The following is a 23,552-nucleotide window of genomic DNA, read 5'->3' as shown; positions in this document are numbered from 1 at the left end:
ACCTCGTAGTTATCGAATAAGCGAAATAAGCACGAAGCAAATTAGCGCGCGTTGTTGTTGATGTTTTAGGCGTTAGGCTGATTTTTTTTCTTTCGGTGGTCGGTAGTTCGCGACCTCGCGGCTGTACCCTTTGAAGACGGTGCTGGGCGGCCCTAGCCAGTGGCGTTGAGTGCATCGAGTTACCGTATCTTCCGGCTAAAAGCAATCGAGTTAACGAATTCGCAATTTAAATAGTATATGAATTGCTCGAATCGAATTCAAATTTCGTCGGATTGTTATTCTCGGGGATAATCAGTAACATAGCATTTAGCGTCCTCTTAATCGACGGAATCTTTGTTTTTTTGCGCGTGAACTAAGTTCGATGGGATCTAAATTTTGCGGGAATGTCATATTCGCGATGAAGTGCAAAAGGTGGATTATTTCCGATAGGATCTAATCTTTATCGGAGTTATATTTCTGCGCGAATTGTGTTGGCGATGGAAGTCCTGCATATAGGCACGCTGTTTTCGCACGAAGCCCCGGAGGCGAATTATCTTTTCTGATGCCGGGTTTTGATATTCGTACTCGACCTATGAAACACAAATATTTAGAATAGAAAAAAGAATTCGTTCGGAAAATCAAATATACTTCAACCGAAAAATCGTCACCAGTTCAAATAGATATTAACGAACATTCACGGAAACATCCGAGTTTAGCCGATCTCGTACACGTGGGCGCTCGGAACGCCATTTGATATTTAGTGCATAATTCGGCCGATACGCGGCACCACTTGTGGCGATGATCGTGTTTCCGCTATTGCGCAAGATTCGTGCTCAAGTAAGAAAATATTTCAAAAAGTTTGAATCTTAAGGAATTTCTGGTTCCTGGTTTCCTCGATTTTTTAATGATCAGGTTTTTTTCTTTTCTTACTGCCACGTCTCTTTCGGGTTGTGCTTGCGGTTTCCTTATCTTCTTCCGATTCGGTTATATGGCCAAATCTTGAGTCAGACTCTGCCACATTCCTCCCTCGCAGGAATTTGAACCTGATGGCATCGCGAGTATCTGCCACGTTCCCCTTCGCAGGGATGTGAACCTCGCAAGAATGTACCGCTTCCACCACATTGGGATGCGAACATTAGGAGGCAACACGAATGAGACCCTGTCTTAGTACCTGCACCTTTTCTTATAAAAAAGTGATACAATTACGCAGAAATTCAATAGCTTATATTTTCTACATTTTTCTCATTTCAGATGAACCGTCCAATACAAGTAAAGCCCGCAGACAGCGAAAGTCGAGCAGGTAGGACCGTATTTTTATCGAAAGTTTCATATTTTCTGACACTAAATTCAATGATTTTAATCAGACTTGCCGAAACACGAGTTTCGACCAACTCCGACCCGTGCCTTAATGATCGAACATATAGTAATCTGCTCTTTGTCGTATTTTTCGAAGCTTATTCGGATATCAAAAAAAGATGAAAACAATGCCTTTGATGATTCTAAATATTTTGCAAGGGAACGCTTTCGAAATAATTCCATCAGAAATGGTGAAGCAAAAAAAAATCTGTAATTTTAGCCCTAATTGATAACATGAACAATGACCACGACGAGATGGATAGTACTTAATAGGAAGTTTATTTGATGCACGAGCTTTCGCTACTGGCGTACGGAAGCCTCATCATTCATTCACCTGTTTAAGCTACTATACACTAGTAGCGAAAGCTCGTGCGTCAAATAAACTAGTTAACCTATAAAGTACTACTCGTCCCGTTGTACTTATTCTGCATCGAGTTAACGCGGCTCCTCTACGAAAATGCCTTGAACACGAAGTTTCCAACAGCGATTACGGACAAAAGTTTGACTTATCCGTTATTTGAAACCGAACCCGATGTTCACAATTCGTTTTGCATCGAACGGTTAAGTAGAAATTCTAATCCCCAAACCGCCGAAGACCTTTTCCGATCGTGGTAAAAACATGCCGACGATATACCGCTGCAAAATCGTTCTCCTTCATTAAGCCCGAAGCCGTTCAATGTCACGGCACGCCTCGCTCGCCCGCATCACGGCCAGCAGCCCGTTGCGGGTGCGTTATACGTAATCTCGTATCGATGATTCGATTTTCTCGTCGAGTATACGTAGGTTTCGTCGGCTAAGGGAAACTTTTCCGGCTTCGGCGTGCGCGTTCGGTTACTCCTCGATGTAATTACCAACTTTCGACGCGTTTGGCGCAATCGAAGAGATATGTTTCCCTAATCGCGTGCGTTTGCTTTGATTGTTGAGGTTATGGACAAAGAGAATGCCAAAACGGGATGCAGTCGTAACCTTGGCCCGGTTTCACAAAAAGGATTAAAGCCTAAATCGATTAAACCTTTCTGTGAAACTGGGTCCTGTTATTTAAAAAAAAAAGATAAGGCAAAAAATCTATACCTCGTTTCCTACTTCTGCTGAGCTTAGAATTTGACCTGGCTGGCCGCTTTAATATACTCTGTAAATATCTTTAAAGTCGTGATCAAGCTAACAATAACGGACCCGGCAGTTATAGAAATGAACTGATTACAAATTGCATCGCAGTTTACATATTGATTTATACTTTTTTAGCCTGAATGGGCTCGAACGAAATGAGCTTAGACCGGCCTTGAGATTGGTTGTTGTATAGAACCTAAATGGACTTAAATGTGTCGATGGATTATAGAACCTCGTGTCCAATATAACAACTTAGTAAGCACGATGCTGACATTAGGTTTGTCAAATTGTTGTTAGGTCCATCAGATTGTTGTTAGGTCTATCAGATTTTTATGTAAGCTGAAACTGATCATGAGTTGTTTATAGATTTTTTAAACACGCGTAAGTGCGCGCTTAGACCGGTCTTGTGTTGTTGATTGGCTATAGAACGAAAATGTACTTCGACCGTAACTTTTTGATATGTGTAAAGAATCAAAATGAACTTTACTGACGGTAGGTTGTTCAAAGATTGGCGTTATAGCACTAATATGAGCTATCTCATTAGTTTTCTAATTGGTCATAGAGCCTAAATACAGCTTAGACTTGCTTGAGGAATTATAAGATCGGTTATAGAACCGACCGCTCTTAGACTGGACTTAACTCTAAGCCTTATTCTGTCACTAAGAACCCACCGTGGAGCGATGACGATTTTTAGACAAACCTTGCACAATTCTTTCGGTCCGTTCGTCAAATGTATTAGAAATCGAAAAAATTTATGATTAATCTGATTTTTGATTTTTTTATAAAGTAATTATCAATCAAAATCCTGTTCGTGCTATAATCACGGAACGCAGTAGTAGTAGTTATAATCGGATGACGTCGTGAAGACGAACTCGGCAAATCTGAAGCGCAGTTCTCGGTACTTCATTGTCGGTACGCGACTCAATGCGCGCCGCGTTCGCGGTTCAAATACGGCGTATACTGAATTCAGAAATAATCGGATGAACGCGAACACCACCGATAAAAACAAGACAGGAAATTAGAAAAAAAACCCGAAGAGAAAATGTAAAAAGCGTGTGTCGTTTTCTATGCGAGATGAAAACATGCGTTTCGTTTCTTTTATTTTCGCGTCGTCGTCGTCGTCGATTTTCTTTCCATTCGTTATCGTCCGTTGGTAATCAAGTAAAAGCGCGGTTTTTTTTACGACGACGAAGACGGCGACGAAGTTTCTGCCGCTTTTTGCTGCTCTTCGGAGCGGATATTGAAGTCGTGCCGTTTGAATTAAGACGGCGTTGAAATGTTCGCAGAGACGCGATGTATTTTTTGCGAGAACGGCTGAAAATCTGAATGGGTCGTCGACTTTGTTTGTGGCGATGGCTATTACATGTTTTATTGCAAGGGTTTAACTCGACTCCAGGTTCTAGTTCCTCAGTTGTTTGGGTTTAATTTCACTCTTGACCCAGTTCCACAGTTATGTTGGTTTGATGTGACTCGGATATAGTTCCACAGTTGTGTGGGTTTATTCGGATATTTCGGCCAGTTCCACACTTCAGGGGCCGGTTGCATAGTCATGACTTAGACTTAAGACCAGTCTAAGACCAACTTAGTTCTATAGCCAATCTAACAACTTAAGACTGGTCTTAAGATTTAAGACCACTTTTTGACTTAAGTCACGACTGTGCAACTGGCCCCTGGGGGTTACATTCAACTCCGGACCCGGTTCTACATTCGTATGGGTTTAATTCGACTCTAGGTCAGGTTTTACAGCTTTGTCGGTTTAGTTTGACCCAAGACGCAGTTCCATAGCTATGTTTTTTTTTGTGTATTAGACTCTGGATCCAGTCCCACAGGTATGTGGATTCAGTCCAGCAGTAGTCGTACGATTTGAAGTTCAAACTCATTTCTTAATCTAGTTACACAGTAGCGCGGATTTAATTCTGACTCCGAACCCGGTGCCACGCGGTCGTAATGGGTTTAATTTCCAGTACAAATTTGAACATTCGATTTTCGCTTTGGATCGACGGTTGTACGGGTTTAATTTGATTCTGGAAGCAGTTCGGCGGCAGTGTTGAGTCAGTTCTGCTTATAGGCGGCCATCTTAAGGCGCTTAGAAACCGACAACGATTATTTAAACGGCGGCAGTTACATTTGATAATTAATCGCTACACGCGCAGTATACGGAACGATGAAGAGTCGTCGCGATGTGGAGCACCACGCCCTGTTTTTTGTTCTAAGGCGTGCTTTGTTCCCAGATTACCGAGGATAACGGTACTATTATAATATAGTATCCGTATAAGTATTTTACTTATTTAGATTTGTTCGCATTCGTTAGCGATTCGAGGGGCACGCCTTCGAAATATAACGGGCTATTTGTCGATGCTTAAATTTTTCAATGAAGGCTGCGCTGGGGTGTCTCAGAAACTTGTGTTGCCCAAGCTTCAAGATTACCAATTCATAAACTATAATTCTAATTTTCATGGGGGTACGTTAGGTGGGTATTTTTAATGGCCATTCGAAAACACGCTGGTGCTCGAGAATGCATGGCTTATTATCGTATTCATCAACGTTCCTTCCAGAAAACATCCAGGTCTACTTATCTTCCCCGACCCTCCCCCCAAAAAGATGTATTTCAATTATATTTAATGCATAGTAAAAGCTACGGCCGCACACGCTCACGTACGCCCGTGCAATTTCTTTTTCTTCGTTCAATCATGGAGGCGTACACACTGCCGTTAACTTCGTTCATTTCATTTTGCTCACGCGGCGCGCGACATTCGCTTCGGGTTTTCTTTTCCCATTTCGACCGAATCTCGCATTTCCAATTTCCGATGTAGTTTTCCTTATCAAATCGAGAATGTGATACTTTTCCGTCGTTGGTGTTAACCCTGGATGAAACACCCCGTGTCCCCGTGTTGTGAAGATGATATAGAATTTCGCCCTTAGAATAGAAAAACCGCCAGAAATGTTTCGTTTTTCTGAGACTAATAGTGTGTATTGGTGGTTTCGAAATTCATCATGACGTATTCATCTTAAGGCGGACTAGATTTTTGTTACGATTTTACTAGATATCATCTACACAAGCGAAGAGATTAGTTCAGTGAAAATAGGTGATATCATAATATACAACCTAGAAATACTTGCAAATTAAAACAAAACCTTTAAGTTAGAAGCTGAAGAATAAATAATCCCAGTGACTATAGAAGATAGGATAATTGATATAGAGCATAGGAATAGCTGTAAACTTAACAAGTCTGAAGTAACAAGATGGGAACAAATTTAATAAGAAACCCAGGTAAATACGTGTAACCGCAGTTTGCTTCGTTTTTAGTTTGGTTCCAGTTCGTAACTGATTTTATGCTGCCTATCACTCCCGTGAAAATATTTTAAATGGTAAAAAAAAGAAGTTTTTGAATAATGCGTAGAGAATCCCACGATGATAGCGAAAATATAACGTAAAGAAAATGTTTCCTTGAGCTAGCAATTTATTCGGAGTTTCGACCATATTCTGTTAGTCATTTTTAGGAATACTGTATTCCTTGCGCTAGTGGTTTATTCAACGTTTCGACTTATCTTAATAGTCATCTTCGGGAATACTGTATTCCTTTGAGCTAGTAGTTTATTCTACGTTTCGACTTAATTCTTCTTCTTTTTATATAACAATCGTGGCCGACGAAAAGTTTTCAACTTTCGCGTATCGATTTCCCTGTTTTCTAAACGATTTTGCGGAACTTCGTCATCCCGATTGCAATAGTCGCCAAAACGAAAAATAACGAAATCTCGACGGGAAATGTCGCGATGCCGCTTCGAAGACAGTCGCCATAGCGACGTCTTCCGTCGTAGCTCAGTGCCGATAACGGCGTGTTGAATTTTAACGCGACGATCGCGGCGGCGCTAGTGTCGCCGCGTGTCTTGACCCGATTTTAACCGCTGTCGCCACTGGCGTTTTATCAGTGGCGTGGCAGGTCTCCGCGTCCGCACCGTGATGGCGTGCTTTTCCGAAACGGACCGCTCCTAGAAATACGCGTGTAATCAGTTACCATAGCTACGTCGGCGAAACGGGCTTTTATGGGGTTTTTTTTCAACTGGCAACCCGCGAATGTAGCTGACAGGATTCTGCGCAACCGCAACAGTTTAAAAAAGAAGTTAATATTATAGTTACATAATGATGCCATCATTTGCAATATCGTGAATATCATTACGAAACCGTTTACTCAAATATGGCCAGTGAAATGTTTGATTTACTAACGAAAACCTCTCTAGGTCCTGATAAATCAGCAAATTATAATTCGGTGATTTGATGTCGACCTTCTTATTCTCGATAACTTCAAAGATTCAGTAAAATTATGTATAGTTACTAATGACGATCTTTTCATTCTCAATGACTTAATTGATTCAGTAAAATTATGATTAGTTACTAAGGACGACTTTCTCATTCTCGATAACTTCAACGATTCAGTAAAATTATGATTAGTTACTAATGACGGACTACTCATTCTCGATAACTTCACCGATTCAGTAAAATTATGATTAGGTACTAATGACGACCTTTTCATTCTCAATAACTTCAACGATTTCAGTAAAATTATAATTAGTTACTAATTGCTACCTTTCTACGGTGAACTAATGATTGGTTGCTAATAACTCGCCTGTTCGAATATGCCCTCATCCCATACGGCGACGCCGTCGGAATCTGAAAACCCTTCAGCAACGACGCGAATCACTCGAATCAGCGAAAAAATCTCTACTCCGCAACGACACGAAAATAAACAAAACCGTTGCCATAGCGATACGCGGAATGATCGAGGCAGCGCTGCTGCAGCAAGCACGGGAGGCGAGTTGTGTTTGTTTTTGTTCATCCAACTCGCTGACGCTGTCAGCCGATTTCCCCTTTTTTTCTGGGCTCCTCTACGTCGAAAGAGGCTTACGTACCGGCGCTTACCTTAAGAAGTTGCTGCTGACTCTGTCTACACACGAACACGCGATGGAATCAAGGCGCTTTTTGATGTCGACTTCTTTCGAAAAAAGAGATTTACGGGCACCGCGCGCCGCCGCTCGATAAGTCGACGATTTCTTCTTTTTGATGATATGGATGTTGTTTAGTTCGTGCGGCTTCGTTCGCTCGTCTATCGCGAATGTTTGTCGATGATGATGATGATGATGATGATGATGATGATGATGATGATGATGATGATGATGATGATGATGATGATGATGATGATGATGATGATGATGATGATGATGATGATGATGATGATGATGATGATGATGATGATGATGATGATGATGATGATGATGATGATGATGATGATGATGATAGTCTGTTTCGAGAATTATGTCGTCGAGTCGTATTCGGCAGTGTTGTCAATACAAGAATCCCTGTAATCCCAGCTGTATTAAGTATGGAAATAGCATAAGGCATTTCTTATCGGTTTTCCACTTTCCCAGTAACGTAACGATAGAATTCTAAAGGTTTCGAAACTAGCCGTTCAAATATGAGGGTTGTTCGTGATTATGGCATTGTTTCATGGATCCGATGTTGGAAATGGTCGTTTTTTTTTCAATGAATTTCATGATGGAGGCTGCGAAGGTGCAACGATTCCAGCGCTAGATCTTTCCTGCGCTAGCCTAGGGGCTTCAAGATCTTCCCAAGGAGGAACCCTCATTTCGGTCTTCGAGTGAAGGTCCTCAATTCGGCCAGGGGTGACGATATTCCCAGAGAATTTTCAATTCGGCCGGGGGTAAATATTTTGCCCGGACGGATTCTCTATTCGGCCTGTTGAACATTTTTCACGGACGATTCCCCAATTCTGTTGGGTGACGATCTTGCCCGGAGAAATCCTCAATTCGGTCGAGAAAAGATCTTGCTCGGAGAAATCCTCAATTCGGTCGGGTGAAGATTTTGCCCGGAGAAATCCTCAATTCGGTCGGGTGGAAGATCTCGCCCGGAGAAATAAATCCCCATGATCGGGTAATTATGGTTCTTTTTTTAACTCGGCGATCTATTCTCGACACGACTAGCTCACTCGCTGGATGAACCCTCTATTTCTTTCCGCTCGTCGACCAATAATCAGAGTTCACCCAACAGGAAATTAGCGCGCCACGACGAACGGAAATAAGTCGAATTACGCCGCCGAGAAAAAATAGCGCGCGCGCGCTCGCCGAAACCGCCGTGAAATTAGGACCGGTTCATTTCGCTAATTAGCTCGATAGGCGCGCGAAGCTTCGTATGAATTGGAAAGCGTCAGATTCAGGGGACTAGTTCGACCTGTCATGACCAGCTAATGGGATCAGAGATGGATGGCCTAATGTATATTTGATATCGGAAGCGATAATTAATGACATTTGGGGATTCCGCCTGCGGCAAGCGAGGTTCCGACCGGTGTCACTGATGCGCATTTCGACATCGATTTTTTTTCTCGGTATCAACTAGAAAATTCGCCCATAATCCTTTTTTCTTCAAATTCTATGAAGAGGAAAATCCGCTGTTTTCGGCCGAACAGTTTATTTTCTGATAGTATCGAATTTTCGACTAAACTTCGTCATCATCGAAGATATGAAAACGTGTTTTTTAGTCGAAACTCCCGTAAATGCGGGGCCCGGTTCCACGCGGTTCTGAGTTAGGATTTGATTGCAAGTTAACTGCATTGAAATGAACTGATTTTAACTCAAGAGTTACCTGGAACTCACAACACTGTGTGCGGAACCGTGTCCGCATGTTTTGTTCATTAACTACCAAGATTTATATCACAGCCCCTACCAGTCGTAATGTAATGAAACTTCTAATCTGTAGTTGGTTTCTACCATATTATGCCTACTATACTGACTAAACATATTTTTAGTTACGCGCGGATATAAATAATAAATACAATCTTTAAAAAATGGATACACAGACAAAGACAGAGAAGTCTTTGAATGTCGATGGATATCAGACACGACGAATTCGATCGTTGTTTCGACCGGGAGCACTCTCTATTCGCCTCGCTAATTCGCCTTTGATCTCGGGGGCGAACGGCTTTGAAGTTCGATCGTCGATTCGGTGTATTCGACGTCGTTCAAAGCGATTTCTACATTTTCTTCTGTCGAAAATAAATCGTTTATGCTGCTGCGCTTGTCTCGCTGCCGCTGCTGCTATTTTTTCTCGTGTAAAACGAACTCGACGTTACGCAAATTCGTTCGATCGGTTTTCGAGCGATTTTACGCTATATTTCTATCGGAGAGGTTTCGGATATAGTACGGTCATTTAGTAGCTGTTTTTTATTTTAGACGGCGGTTGTTTCTTTGAAGGGCATGATATCATCTTAAACGCTTTGATGTCGTTTATGTAGCTCTGGTTAGCTGGGTTATATAGCCTTTGAGCCTTGATGTATCAACTTGTAGGCACATCCTCCATTCGTGGATGTTTGAATTGGATGGCGTCGCGAGACTCTGCCACATTCCTCCCTTGCAAGGGTTCGAGCCTGTTGGCATCGCAAGACTCTACCACGTTTCTCCCTTACTGGGATTCGAACCTGATAGAATTGCGAGTTCCTATGTTGCAGGGATTCGAACCTGATGGCATCGCGGACTCTATACCAAAACCGATTGTGTATCGTAGTATACACGTAGTTATCGTATTTAGGTTATACTTCCAGAAGCATTGATTGAGCCCCGTTGGACTACGTTACAATTTACAGTTACCCCCCGAATCAAGTACTTTCGATAAACATTTGATTCTGGATCTCAGATCTGTATCCGATTTCGGCGGATCAGAAATCGGAAAAAAAGATATGTTGTCACAAGGAAGAGAAATGTGCGCGCGTTTGTTTGTTTTTTGTTTTTCCCCTCTCTCATTATTTGCCGGAAGGCGAAGGACGCACTGCGCGGATAGAACAAGTCTCTTTCTTTCTACGTTCGGTTGCACAACAAGGCGGTAATTGCTTTCGTTGACAGCTGATCAAACCGTCGGTCGTTCCCATCATCCGAGCATCCACCGCGACTTCCGACGAAAACAAAAAAAAACTAGACGCTTTTCCGCGAAGAAAAAGATTCGCCTTCATCTGCAGCAGATAGATGAAGCAACTGCAAACCTAACTGCGCAATAAAAGTTATCCGTTCCCTTCGTTCGTAAGCGTGCATGGTTTGATATCACACGGAGGCTCGCTTGTCACAAAAACTATATCGATTTTTGAGAGCGCGTGTTTTACGTCGACCGTACGATAGCGCCCCTAGCGGATGCTAGCTTGCCACGGCAGCCGTATCGATGTTCGATTACGCGCTCCAACTCACTAGCGCTCCCAGCTGATCTTCACTTGCCGCAGTAACGTTTTTCGATAGAACGACGCTCAGACCTTGGAGTAATCATTCGACTCATTTGTCAAATGATTACTCCAAGCTCAGACTTAGCACCGTAGTGAACGGATCGTCACTTGCCAAAGTAGCATCATAATCGGGTCCCGACTGGCATGCGGGAGACATAGAGAGACGACTAGCGGATCCTTACTTTCCGCAATTACAGCATAATTGGTTCCTTATTAGCATGAAAGAGACATTCTCACACAAGCACATATATATAGCAACCACATACTTTTTCGACGTCGACGCCGCCATATTAGTTGGCAAATAAAATGACAGATTTACATAACAGACCCTCAAAGTCTGAAAATCGCCCTGAATACTTTTGTTGTTACGTATGGTAGGTCTCCAGCACGGGTTGGCAAACAAGCTATGACGTCACGTACACAAGACCTCGGTAGCAGCGCGATATCGGTTCCTTCACTAGCGTAAGGGACGGGCTTTCACCGAGTAAAATATTTACGTATGGGTTTTCGGTGAAGGTATTACCCGTCGCCTGTTGGTTGCGGTATAGATTCTGTAGGATTTTACTACTTCAACCTCTCCGACGATATTTTGTATACGAGGTCGATTGGGAGTCGTCGCACTCGAGAAAATTATGTCCGAACGTTTTCGATAAGCTCTACGCGCGCCGCTGACGGGTTGACAGGCTGTCAGCGTCGGGGGCGAACGAGCGGCAGGGCACGTCGACGAGATTACCCTCGACGAGAGTGCCGCGGTCGTCGTCGTTTCCCGGCGTTGACAGCAGCCGCGATGCCGATGATTGCGGTGGTTGTGTAATTGATAAGTAGGATCGCGCGGAACGTCGTCGTGGCCCTTTGACACCGGGAGGTTTTCCGACGGGCACCGGCGCGCGCCGAAGAGAAAAGAAGCCATTTTGATTGCTTCGTACGCGTTATTACGACCGCGACGTGTCTTACGAGCCCCGGGGGCTGGGGATCTCTAACTATCAGTTCCCGCTGCGCCAACGGCTTCGATGAAGTAATATTCAGGTCCTCGATCTTAGAAAAACGGTTTGCGCTATACAGCTATTTTCGTGTCAACATTGCCGGGGTGAAAAGTAAAGAGAATTGCGAGCGCTCGTGAATTTAATTGCGTTCTTAAATCGATAGAAACTCGACAAATATTTCCTGATTATATTTTCATCGGTAAAAACTCCAAGCTCGTGAGTCTCTACATTAACGTTCGTTTTAACAAACTCAGCCGCTAGTTCAAGGAAGGTAAATTACATTCGAAGATATGACATGACGAGATTCTAATGCATCAGCTCACTCCCGCTAGACGTATCGGCCCCACTCCGCGCGGATGCGCCACCGCGCGGGATTTACGCGAAGCAGCAGAACACAAACATGGCCACTCTCTCAATTTCCAATGATAGAAATCGTGTGTGCATTTCAATTATTTCGGCTATTAGGGTTTTAAGGCACAATATAAGTTGATGATGCGATATGGCGATGTTAATTAATGATAATTCCGCAGTGAAGCTAGTCACGAACGGTGCCGATTGAGTGTACAGCTGCCAAAAACACTGAAAACACTGAACTGTGCGTAGTTGCGTAACTATTTGCAGTGAATTGCAGACGAAACATGAAGCCTTAACGGCCGTTTAAAAATAAATTATACCAATCGCAATTGTAAAATAAAAATGAGATAGAACCTAAGTTAAAATTCTGGCCATTTCTAAAATGTTATTACTAATTTTTAGTCAGTGCGGAACGTTTAGTTTTCAAACAATAATGAGGGGTGGTAGGTAGTCATGCAATTCAAGTCATCATTTATTACACGTTACTTCCGTGTTGATGAAAATCTCGCGAGTCCTGGACCAAACCCCATTGAACAATGTGATCTGTGTGCTGGCCACAAATGTACACAGATCACACTACACTACCCATTACACACTCCAGTACCCACAGCTTTCATATATCCATCCAAATATTTAGAGTGTCTGTCTTCCTGGATGGTGTCAATTTCAGTAGGACATTCTAGGAGGACATTCGTAGCTAGATTTATTCAGTTACATTTCAGTAGTACATTATAATAGGACATAAGTTATTCAGTTAGTTTCAAATGTGTAAAAATCCCTCACAAATTGCGCGTATATCATGTGTATATTTTGCTGTATATAATTCAACTTATGAACTAGCTTTGCCTGTGTAAATAGATGCTTCCATCATTTTGACCTTTCCACGTGAGACATTAGGCCAATCGCGTCTCTCGGAAAATTCATATTGATCTTCGGGGTTCGAAAATAGCGACGATTTTATTCGTCGTTCTTCGAATTCTGAGAAAATATGGATTGATTCTAATTGTGGATCTGGAAAGAAATTCGGAATCGTTTTATCTGAATGCGTGCACTAGCGACACCTGGTGGATCCTCGCTTGCCGACGTATCGAACATGGAGCCCTAGTAAATATAAATTGACAAAGTAGGCTTCGAAGTCGGCTACACGTTTTTACGCAAAGCGACATTCGAATTATGGACGGACATAACTGTCGGTTCGATCGTGCGACAGTAAGAGAGTGACGGAGAAAGAGGGAGAGAGATAAGGAGAGTTGAGCTAGCTAGAACCGCAGTTCGGGTCATTGCCCCGCGAGCGCGCATCGTGGAGATCATCTCCGACACCGGGCGACATTGACGTATAATCCGCGACGGTCGCGTTCGAAGCGTTCAAGGTCGTCGTCTGGCAGGGTTAATCCTCCGTATCGACGGCGGCCGTCTATCAATCAAAATAACCGATCGACCAGCGATCGATCTCACGACACGGATCGATATGATCGACTTATACGAATCGTCGATCGCCGACGAGCAAAGAACGAATCTTCATACATAAGCTTTTATCGGGGCGGAATTAAACGACGAATTCGCGCGTAAAAGAAGCTAAGAAAAACTAACGCTAATTAGCTTTTTCTTAATTAAAAATGCATACGCGTTTGTTCATCTATATCGATAAGAACTCGCGGCTGACTTCATTCCATTTTTACTCGCATATGCCGAATAATTTCCTTGTAATTATGATTTTCGTAACAGAACTCTATTAGATTATTAATCTCACATGGTATATGGTGCATATTTTGTCCCTTGTACTACAGTACCTTAAATCATGTACGTATACCCCAGCTCCCAGCTGTCCTATAGTGAATATAATTTGAACTCCATCTCCTCTCTGGAGATTGTGTTCCTTTTTAACAATATCCTAAAATTATTGGTGGCAAATTTTGTCCTTCGTAACAGTACCCTAAATAATATACCCCAAATTTTCTACGGTCCGAAAGTTTGTCCCATGTGGCACATCCCTGAATCAGACATATACTCCACTGGCTCTATGGTGACAAATTCCCCCCGCCCCCTCAATTTTTTGAAATATGAAATATTCCCGACAGCCATCAAATCACCATCAAATAACCTTGGAGAACTCCAAAATTTCAAAATGATCGTGGGGAGGGCACCCAGACCCTGACTTTGATGGCTTCGCGCCTTCACCGCTCGCCTCGTTGGGGTACCCTTCGTCATTACTTTTGTGCCCTTTAGTACCTGGTCTCTCTACCTTTGAAGAAAACCTGGCTCCGCGCCCTTGCTTCGGCTCGGGGCGACCAGGCGAGCATATGGACACTGCGACGTCATCACATACACAGTCTTCCGATATCGGTTTTTCCTCTGGTGTACACGCTCGTCGGTGTAACTAGGCGCTGCTGCTGCGCTGGCTTATAACCGAGAGATTCTGACGAACGAGCGAGCGAGCGTCGATGATGATGGCCGCTAGCTAAACGACGAGCCACACACACACACGCACGACTGTGAGCGCTGCGTTGTATCGTGGTGTGTAGTACTCAGAATCCGAGCGCTGATGCAGAGCTCTCTCCTCTCTCGCTCCTCTGTGTGTGTGATGGTGATGTCGTTTGTTTAGCGCGTGATGCAGTATACTAGTCGCCGCCTGTGACAGTGTAACGTAATACATATCACGACGAAGAAACCGTTGTCGTCGTCGTCGCGTACAACGGCTTTTAACGCTTTCTATCGAAGTTGACTTTTTCGATCGGTCCGCTGATAAGACGACGTTCTGTATATATCGTCATCGGATTTCAGAGTAGTTATCGTTGTCAGAACGGTGGCTTGGCATAGAGGAACGATATAACCGTTTTCTGGGATTCCCCGCATCGCGATCGAACCGCGCGGTACACGTTTCGCACCAGCCGCAGATTACGTTTCGTACGGATTTCGCATTTTCTTCCGTAATCCGGGAGTGGATAAGCGCCATCGCGTTTTTGTTTTCTCGAATAACGGATAATCGATGATCTTCGCGATAGGTTGACGTAGTCGTAGGAAGACAGTAATTAGGTCGCGACGTCTTGACTCGAATATCGCGTATCGAATATCGAATATCGTTCCGCTATACTTTACTTTCGAATCGGAATATACGAATTGGTCCGTCTTTTCTATATAGAGCGAAGTCGTGGTCTCGGTGTCAAGAGTCGATAGATGAAATATAAGGATAGCTCGCATCCTGGTCCGTCATAATATTATTCGGTCGATAATTCAAAAATTGCTTCAAACCATTTCGCTCGTCAGTTTCGTGCCCGTGTTTTCGACTCGGCTTCGGAAGGAAGATATTCAAGATAAGGAAACTAACGAACATCGTAGTAGATGTATACTTAGTCCACAAACGGGCATAGCGTTTGAATAAAAAGCTGGAAAACAGTATTATCGTCAAGAATTGATTTACTCGAATCTGAAGACGGGAGGAAAACTGACTGATCGCTTAGAAGAACAGAGCGTAAACTATATTAGCCGCCGAACGCGTATAGGGAACTCGCGGAGAACTGTAGTTTAAACGAAACGGCGAATATTAGGACGAGTTTTGGTCGAGCATCGTTGTCGTCACACACGGATCTGCTGCTGACGAGCCGGCGACGATTCGAAACAAAAAAAAATCAGGTCGGCGACTCAGTCATTTATAAGCTATATCTATAGATATTGTCAGTCAGTCAGTCGGTCGGTCACCTGAAGCCGTCTCTCTTCTTGATATTGTCCGTCGTGTGTGCGGTTTTAAACGTCATAATCATAATATAGCATCATAAAAGAATTATATCTAAATCGCCTGTGCTGTAAATATATTGTCATTTGTCGTCGTGATCGTCGTCGTCGTCGTCGTCATCATCGTCCTGTTTAAAACGGTTTTATTCAGTGACTCCCCCTAACGGCATTTCGTAGTATGATGATTCCGCAGCTTTCCGCAAATACTGCCGCCGACACTGGAGGTATGTACGTGTATACATCAGTTTATATGAGGGATCAGTTGCACTAGTCGTGTCTTACTTTTTAATTTAAGCGCTCGCGAATCTTAAGACTTCACTTCATTTTTGTTAGATTGGCTATGGGTAAAAATGAGCATTGACTTATCATGAAAGATAAAAAAATGAGCTTACAATGGTCGTCAGTTTTCAGAATGGTTATAGGAAAAATGGGCAGTCGATTGGTTAGATTGGCTATCGAACGAATTGAGCGTTGACCGGTATTGAATTGTAAGAATTCTGGCTAAAAATTAGCTTTGACTAAGTCCTACGCTGTAGGATTTGCATATATAAACAAAACGGGCTTAGATAAGTCTGGGTTTTTTAGTTTGGATTTAGTATAAGTATCAGCTAAGACTGGTCTTGAGTTGTTAGTTCGGCTATAGCTGGTCTGGGACTGGTTTTAATTGTGCTAGATCAGCCGTATAACTGCGGTCATAAATCTAAGCCCCGACCGTGCAACTGGTCCTATATTTTAGCTTTTATCGTATCGTTTGAATAGTATATCATTTTCCAAGAGTGTTGCAGCTTTGATATGCGCTAGACGCGCCTGTGTATGAGCCCTCTCTCGCTAGCGCTTTTTGGCCGAACCCATGAAAAATGATGCGCCTTTTAAACGTCGGTTCTTTTCTCGCATTCAAGCAATTTCTTTTTTTGTAATTCGAAGTCCAGGATGATGTCTGATGCCAATGCTTTTTAGTTGGCCTTAACGTTGGTTCTTTTAACCGCTGCCCCTAATCAAGTCATAGATGTGCATTTTTAATGGATCGAAGGTCCATCGATGAATACTTCAAATTCTAGTTGTATCGTTAGTTCTGACAATAGCAGTGCTTTTTCGTATTTCGCTGGTCTTTCGTATACGTCTACGAAAGGATGATGATTTACCAGTATATTCATTTGAAAGTCGTCGCCGGGCAAGGTGTTACAACTTTCAGCCATTTCCAGATTGTTCGGACGTTCATTCCATAGCTAAGAAAGCCCCGGTGTGCAAAGTAGCTTTTAAATACGAGCCCGACCACGAGCGCATCATTTCCTTCCCCATTTCCGATCAATTTGACTTCTGTTTGATGTGTACAGAAATATATGATTAATGTTATCGACGGACTTATACCATTTTTTCATATTTCCACGAAAATTCTCGTTACAAAAAGTCAACTTGTTAGTTGCTGGTATCGCAGAAGCCCAGAAATTGGCCGACCTGTTCCGTATTAAAGGAAAATAGAAATAGAGCTATGATTGATATTAATCCCGAGGGTCTTACGCCATAGTTTAATACCAATAGTTTACACCGAACAATTTTTTCCATAATTCAATAATGATCCTTACAGAAAAGTGAAATTGGCCGCTCTGTTTTTACTTAAATGAGAAAAAAAACAACATTGCAATGATTTTACTTTTGCTCGGTCGACAGTCGCGTCGCTTCTTTGTGTTCGTTCGTTGTCGCGATTTTGCTACTTGTTTGATTAATAAGATACGTTTGAAGCGCGCGTGCGGGGATCGTATTATCAACTGCCGCTTTCTGGTATATTTGAGAGACGGGCGTGGTCGTTTATATTCAACAGACACAAAGATATCTAGTTACTAAACTGTGTATACGGATAAGCGTACATTGTATATATACAAACATCGTTGATCAATGATTTCGCAATGATGAGAGACAATGCCTAGAATGATGATAAGTTATTAGTCCATACACGTCAGAGTATCAGAGCGCGGCCATTCCGGCCACTCTAGTGCCTGTAGAGTACTGACTGACTGATTTCCTAACCGTGCGCCCCTGTTGGTACTTTGAGTAATTGGACTGGATCCAGTTCCACAATATTGTGAGTTAAGACATTACCACAGTTAACTCATTGAAAATTAACTAATTTTAACTCGGAGTTAACTCTAACTCACGATTGTGAGGTATTATTACTCCATTAGGTTAGTGGTAGGTTTCATTGGAGGGGATTAGTTCAATGCTGATACAGAATTGAAGGACCGACTACCCGAAAAGGTTCAAATATAAAATCTATATAATGTATCGTTAAACATAGCCGTATTAGTTAACGGGGCATTTAACAAATACCTAAGCGGAGACCGATCAATTTAATGTTTAGCTTTACCGAATCGACGACCAACAACGCGCAGAGTGACAGATAAATTGCGTACACATATTCGAGAAAAGTTTAAATAACGGTTGACATTTTTAGTTTTTGTCTATCGATGCTCGGTGTCACGGCGCCGATGCCCGTAGGCAGGGTTTACCCGGTGATTAAACTCTACAAATGATCGGATAAATGTTTCAGTATCGACTATGACCGCGGGTTATTCGCCGTCTGCGCGTGCGTGTAACAAACCCGCTCTCGTCGTGGTTCTTTAATAGGATCGAATCGATGCGTCGTCTAATAGACGCGCGTTGGTATAGTTTCAAAAATGAGTCATCGTCTATATTTGAATTGAACGAAATGTGCTCAATTCTGTATAAATAATGACTTTGATTTGTCAGTGGTTTCAGTTGTCTCTTTTTGTGTGGGTTTAATTTGACGCTGAATCCAGTTCCGCCGTTGTGTGGGTTTAACTTGTCTCTCGGGCCCTAGTTAAAGCGTTTTGTGAATTCAATTTGTCTCTGGATCCAGTTCCACAGCAGTTGTGCGGGTTTTGATTGACTCTGAATCCAGTTCCGCAGTTGCGTGGGTATTATTTGACTCCGGAACCAGTTCCACGGTTTTGTGGGTTCATTTCAACTCGGGATCCAGTTCAACGGTTACGTGGGCTCATTTTCTACGCAAGATTCATTTCCTCATTCTGTGTATGGGCTACCCACAGTTCCAGCGTTGCTTGTGTTGTACCTAAAACAAGAAACTCTGAAGACCATAGTCACCAGTAACGCAGGGTCGGTATGCATGTATTTTGGCATAGGCGTTGGTTAACCTCGTCGTAAAAAGTGGCGCCAAAACATAAATATACAGTGGCCCCTCTTAGTAACGATTTCGGTTATCACGATTTATCATAGGTTAATTACACACCTCGGTATTTGTCCCAAATAGAAGAACTTTTATGATTTTAGGAAATAGCTTAAAACAATCTATAGTATCGGTTATAACGAGCATAACACTTGTTGTAACGGGGTTCATTTAGTGTATCGCTACGCCTTTGTGTCCCGCTTGCCGATTCTATCCGCGGCACCTCCTCAGACGGGCAGCAACCTCTCGTCCGCGACGAGTATCTATCGCGAGTGGAGATTATCTAATTAAACGGCCACCCACGCCGCGATTCGATAACGAAATTTCCTCGATGGTCCACGTCGTTGTCGGAATTTGATAGTCTGATAGTCTATATGTATAATACATAGATTTGCTGCATCGAGTCGATTGTTTTCAGTATTACGATGGCTATGTTACCCTCGAGCACGCGGCTTGCTTGAACAGTTCAACGTCCCAAACTCAAAGCCATTCTCACCCTTTCGCTGCGAACTTGGTTGAAAAGTTTTGGTTCGCCGGGGTCTCCGGGCAAAAAAAAGAACTTATACCAATTTAAGTAAACAAAATTTTTTTCATCGGGCGTAATTCATTATGATGTTTCCTGGACGAAAATAGCTAGATATATCATTTCTAATTTTTGACCGCCATCATCAGACTGCGACGGCGTAGCTCATTAGTTTCTCGCCTCTGAATTCGGCTCTAAAAAAAAATCGGCTGTAAACTGATATGACCAGCCACGTTCCGTTACCATTTTCTCGTTTATTCGTCCTTGAGTGAAACTTAATTCGCAATTACATCAGGAAACCATTATTTATGGTATAGTTCGGCTGTGAAGGGCCTATAAAAGTTTCTGGCAGAGCGAGTTCATAGTTAGGGCACTGGGGTGCAGTCGTGTGACATGAGGCCAAAAGTGGAATCAAGCTGAGACTAAGGTTTTAAGTTGTTAGATGTGCTATGATGAAGTTCGAGGTCTTAAATCTAACTAAAACGTGTCTGAAAAACGCTGGCATCGAGGATATAAGTGCCCCTAAATCCAAAAGCCGGGCGTAGGTGGGCCTCGCGACGCGATGCGATCGTCGAGTTGCGTCGCAAGTGGGGGCATAAGTCGGTTGCACGCGATTATCGGCGACTGTGTGCGCCTAGTTGCGATCGTCGCTGGCGGTCGCAGTGAATCGCGTCGCAATGAGTCGCAAGCCGTCGCAAGGCCGACCTACGCCCGCCTTAAGATTGGTCTTAATGTGTTTGCTTTGCTGTAGAACTTAGATAGTCTTTGGTCTTACATTTGAGAAGGAATAAGTTCATCTGGGTTCAAACTTTTATCTGGTTTTTAAACTTGGAATGAACTAATCGGTTGAGCCTTGGAAGAAGGTTTTGAGGTCATGGGGTCAGAAGTTGTATCGTGGACACCTAGGTTTATGACCAAACTTAGACTATCTATCGTATATTGCTAATCGACCAGTCATTATGATGTATGACGACTTACTAGGCGACTACGTTACTGGACGTATCGGCCCCACTCCGCGCAGTCGCGCAACCGCGCGGGATTTACGCGAAGCAGCAGAACACAAACATGGCCACTCTCTCAATTTTCAATGATAGAAATCGTGTGTGCATTTCAATTATTTCGGCTGTTAGGGTTTTAAGGCACAATATAAGTTGATGATGTGATATGGCGATGTTAATTAATGATAATTCCGCGGTGAAGCTAGTCACGAACGGTGCCGATTGAGTGTACAGCTGCCAAAAACACTGAAATGTGCGTAGTTGCGTAACTATTTGCAGTGAATTGCAGACGAAACATGATGCCTTAACGGCCGTTTAAAAAAAATTTATACCAATCGCAATTGTAAAATAAAAATGAGATAGAACCTTAGTTAAAATTCTGGCCATTTCTAAAATGTTATTACTAATTTTTAGTCAGTGCGGAACGATTAGTTTTCCAACAATAATGAGGGGTGGTAGGTAGTCATGCAATTTAAGTCATCATTTATTACACATTACTTCCGTGTTGTTGAAAATCTCGCGAGTCCTGGACCAAACCCCAATGAACAATGTGATCTGTGTGTTGGCCACAAATGCACACAGATCACACTACACTACCCATTACACACTCCAGTACCCACAGCTTTCATATATCCATCCAAATATTTAGTGGCTTTCTTCCTGGGTCCGTGCACGGTCGCGCTGCTAAGGTCGTAGACTATCTTGGTTTTATCGTCAATCTACGACAACTTAAGAATACCTCTTTGTGTTATGATTTAAGGTGACTTTAAAGCCGGGCGTAGGTGGGCCTTGCGACGCGTCGCGATCGTCGCATTGCGTCACAAGTGGCCGCGCAAGTCGGTTGCGATGCGGTTGTCAGCGACTGTGTGCGACTAGTTGGATCCAGTTCCACAGAAATTGCGTGATGATTGACTCCGAATCCAGTTCCGCAGTTGCGTGGGTATTATTTGACTCCGTAACCAGTTCCACAGTTTTTTGGGTTCATTTCAACTCGGGATCTAGTTCCACGGTTACGTGGGCTTGTGTTCTACGTAAGATTCTGTTCCGCATTTTGTATATGGGTTACCCACAGTTCCAGCGTTGCTTGTGTTGTACCTAAATCAAGAAGCTCCGAAGACCACAGTCACCAGTAACGGTGAGTCGTTGAGTCGCTGAGTCGTTGCGACGCGATCGTCGCTGGCGGTCGCAGTGAGTCGCAAGCCGTCGCAAGGCCGACCTACCCCCGCCTTAAGGTTTTAAGTTGTTAGATGTGCTATGATGAAGTTTGAGGTCTTAGAACTACACTAAACGTGTCTGAAAAACGCTGGCATCGAGGATATAAGTGCCCCGGTCTTAATGTGTTTGCTTTGCTGTAGAACTTAGATAGTCTTTGATCTTACATTCGAGAAGGAATAAGTTCATCTGGGTTCAAACTTTTATCTGGTTTTTAAACTTGGAATGAACTAATCGGTTAAGCCTTGAAAGAAGTTTACGAGGTAATGGGGTCATCTAGGTTTATGACCAGTCATGGACGATCTAACGGATATTGCTAATCGACCAGTCATTATGATGTATGACGATTTGCGTGGCGACTACGTTACTGGGTCCGTGCGCGGTCGTGCGGCTAAGGTCGTAGACCTTCTTAGTTTTATAGTCAATCTACGACAACTTAAGAAGACCTCTTTGTGTTATGATTTTAGGTGACTTTAAAGCCAGGCGTAGGTCGGCCTTGCGACGCGACGCGATCGTCGCATTGCGTCACAAGTGGCCGCGCAAGTCGGTTGCGATGCGGTTGTCAGCGACTGTGTGCGACTAGTTGGATCCAGTTCCACAGTAGTTGCGTGATGATTGACTCTGAATCCAGTTCCGCAGTTGCGCGGGTATTTTTTGACTCCGTAACCAGTTCCACAGTTTTTTATGTTCATTTCAACTCGGGATCTAGTTCCACGGTTACGTGGGCTTGTGTTCTACGTAAGATTCTGTTCCGCATTTTGTATATGGGTTACCCACAGTTCCAGCGTTGCTTGTGTTGTACCTAAATCAAGAAGCTCCGAAGACCACAGTCACCAGTAACGGTGAGTCGTTGAGTCGCTGAGTCGTTGCGACGCGATCGTCGCTGGCGGTCGCAGTGAGTCGCAAGCCGTCGCAAGGCCGACCTACCCCCGCCTTAAGGTTTTAAGTTGTTAGATGTGCTATGGTGAATTTTGGGGTCTTAATCTACATAAAACGTCTGAAAAACGCTGGCATCGAGGATATAAGTGCCCCTAAATCCTAAATCCGGGCGTAGGTGGGCCTTGCGACGCGATGCGATCGTCGCGTGGCGTCGCAAGTGGGGGCATAAGTCGGTTGCACTCGATTATCGGCGACTGTGTGCGCCTAGTTGCGATCGTCGCTGGCGATCGCAGTGAATCGCGTCGCAATGAGTCGCAAGCCGTCGCAAGGCCGACCTACGCCCGCCTTAAGGTTTTAAGTTGTTAGATGTGCTATGATGAAGTTTGAGGTCTTAAATCTAACTAAAACGTGTCTGAAAAACGCTGGCATCGAGGATATAAGTGACCCGGTCTTAATGTGTTTGCTTTGCTGTAGAACTTAGATAGTCTTTGATCTTACATTCGAGGAGGAATAAGTTCATCTGGGTTCAAACTTTTATCGGGTTTTTAAACTTGGAATGAACTAATCGGTTGAGCCTTGAAAGAAGTTTACGAGGTCGGGGTCAGTCATTATATCGTGGTCACCTAGGTTTATGATCAGTCATGGACGATCTAACGGATATTGCTAATCGACCAGTCATTATGATGTATGGCGACTTGCGTGGCGACTACGTTACTGGGTCCGTGCGCGGTCGCGCGGCTAAGGTCGTAGACCATCTTGGTTTTATCGTCAATCTACGACAACTTAAGAGTACCTCTTTGTGTTATGATTTTAGGTGACTTTAAAGCCAGGCGTAGGTCGGCCTTGCGACGCGACGCGATCGTCGCATTGCGTCACAAGTGGCCGCGCAAGTCGGTTGCGATGCGGTTGTCAGCGACTGTGTGCGACTAGTTGGATCCAGTTCCACAGTAGTTG

At 43.5% G+C, this 23,552-nt stretch overlaps 1 protein-coding gene across 1 annotated transcript in view; it reads left to right on the top strand.

Moving 5' to 3' along the window:
- Positions 1 to 23,552, top strand: part of LOC141914101 (CUGBP Elav-like family member 4) — a 259,996-nt gene that overhangs the window by 90,409 nt on the left and 146,035 nt on the right. Inside the window, exon 3 of the mRNA XM_074805375.1 lies at positions 1,231 to 1,279. Within this exon, the coding sequence (XP_074661476.1) occupies positions 1,231 to 1,279 (49 nt within the window). The remainder of the gene's footprint in view (positions 1 to 1,230; positions 1,280 to 23,552) is intronic.

Source organism: Tubulanus polymorphus, chromosome 12, assembly GCF_964204645.1.
Source record: "Tubulanus polymorphus chromosome 12, tnTubPoly1.2, whole genome shotgun sequence".
Lineage (NCBI taxonomy): Eukaryota > Metazoa > Nemertea > Palaeonemertea > Tubulaniformes > Tubulanidae > Tubulanus > Tubulanus polymorphus.
The sequence above is the reverse complement of the archived record's forward strand: the minus strand, read 5'-3'. Positions and strand labels throughout refer to the sequence as shown.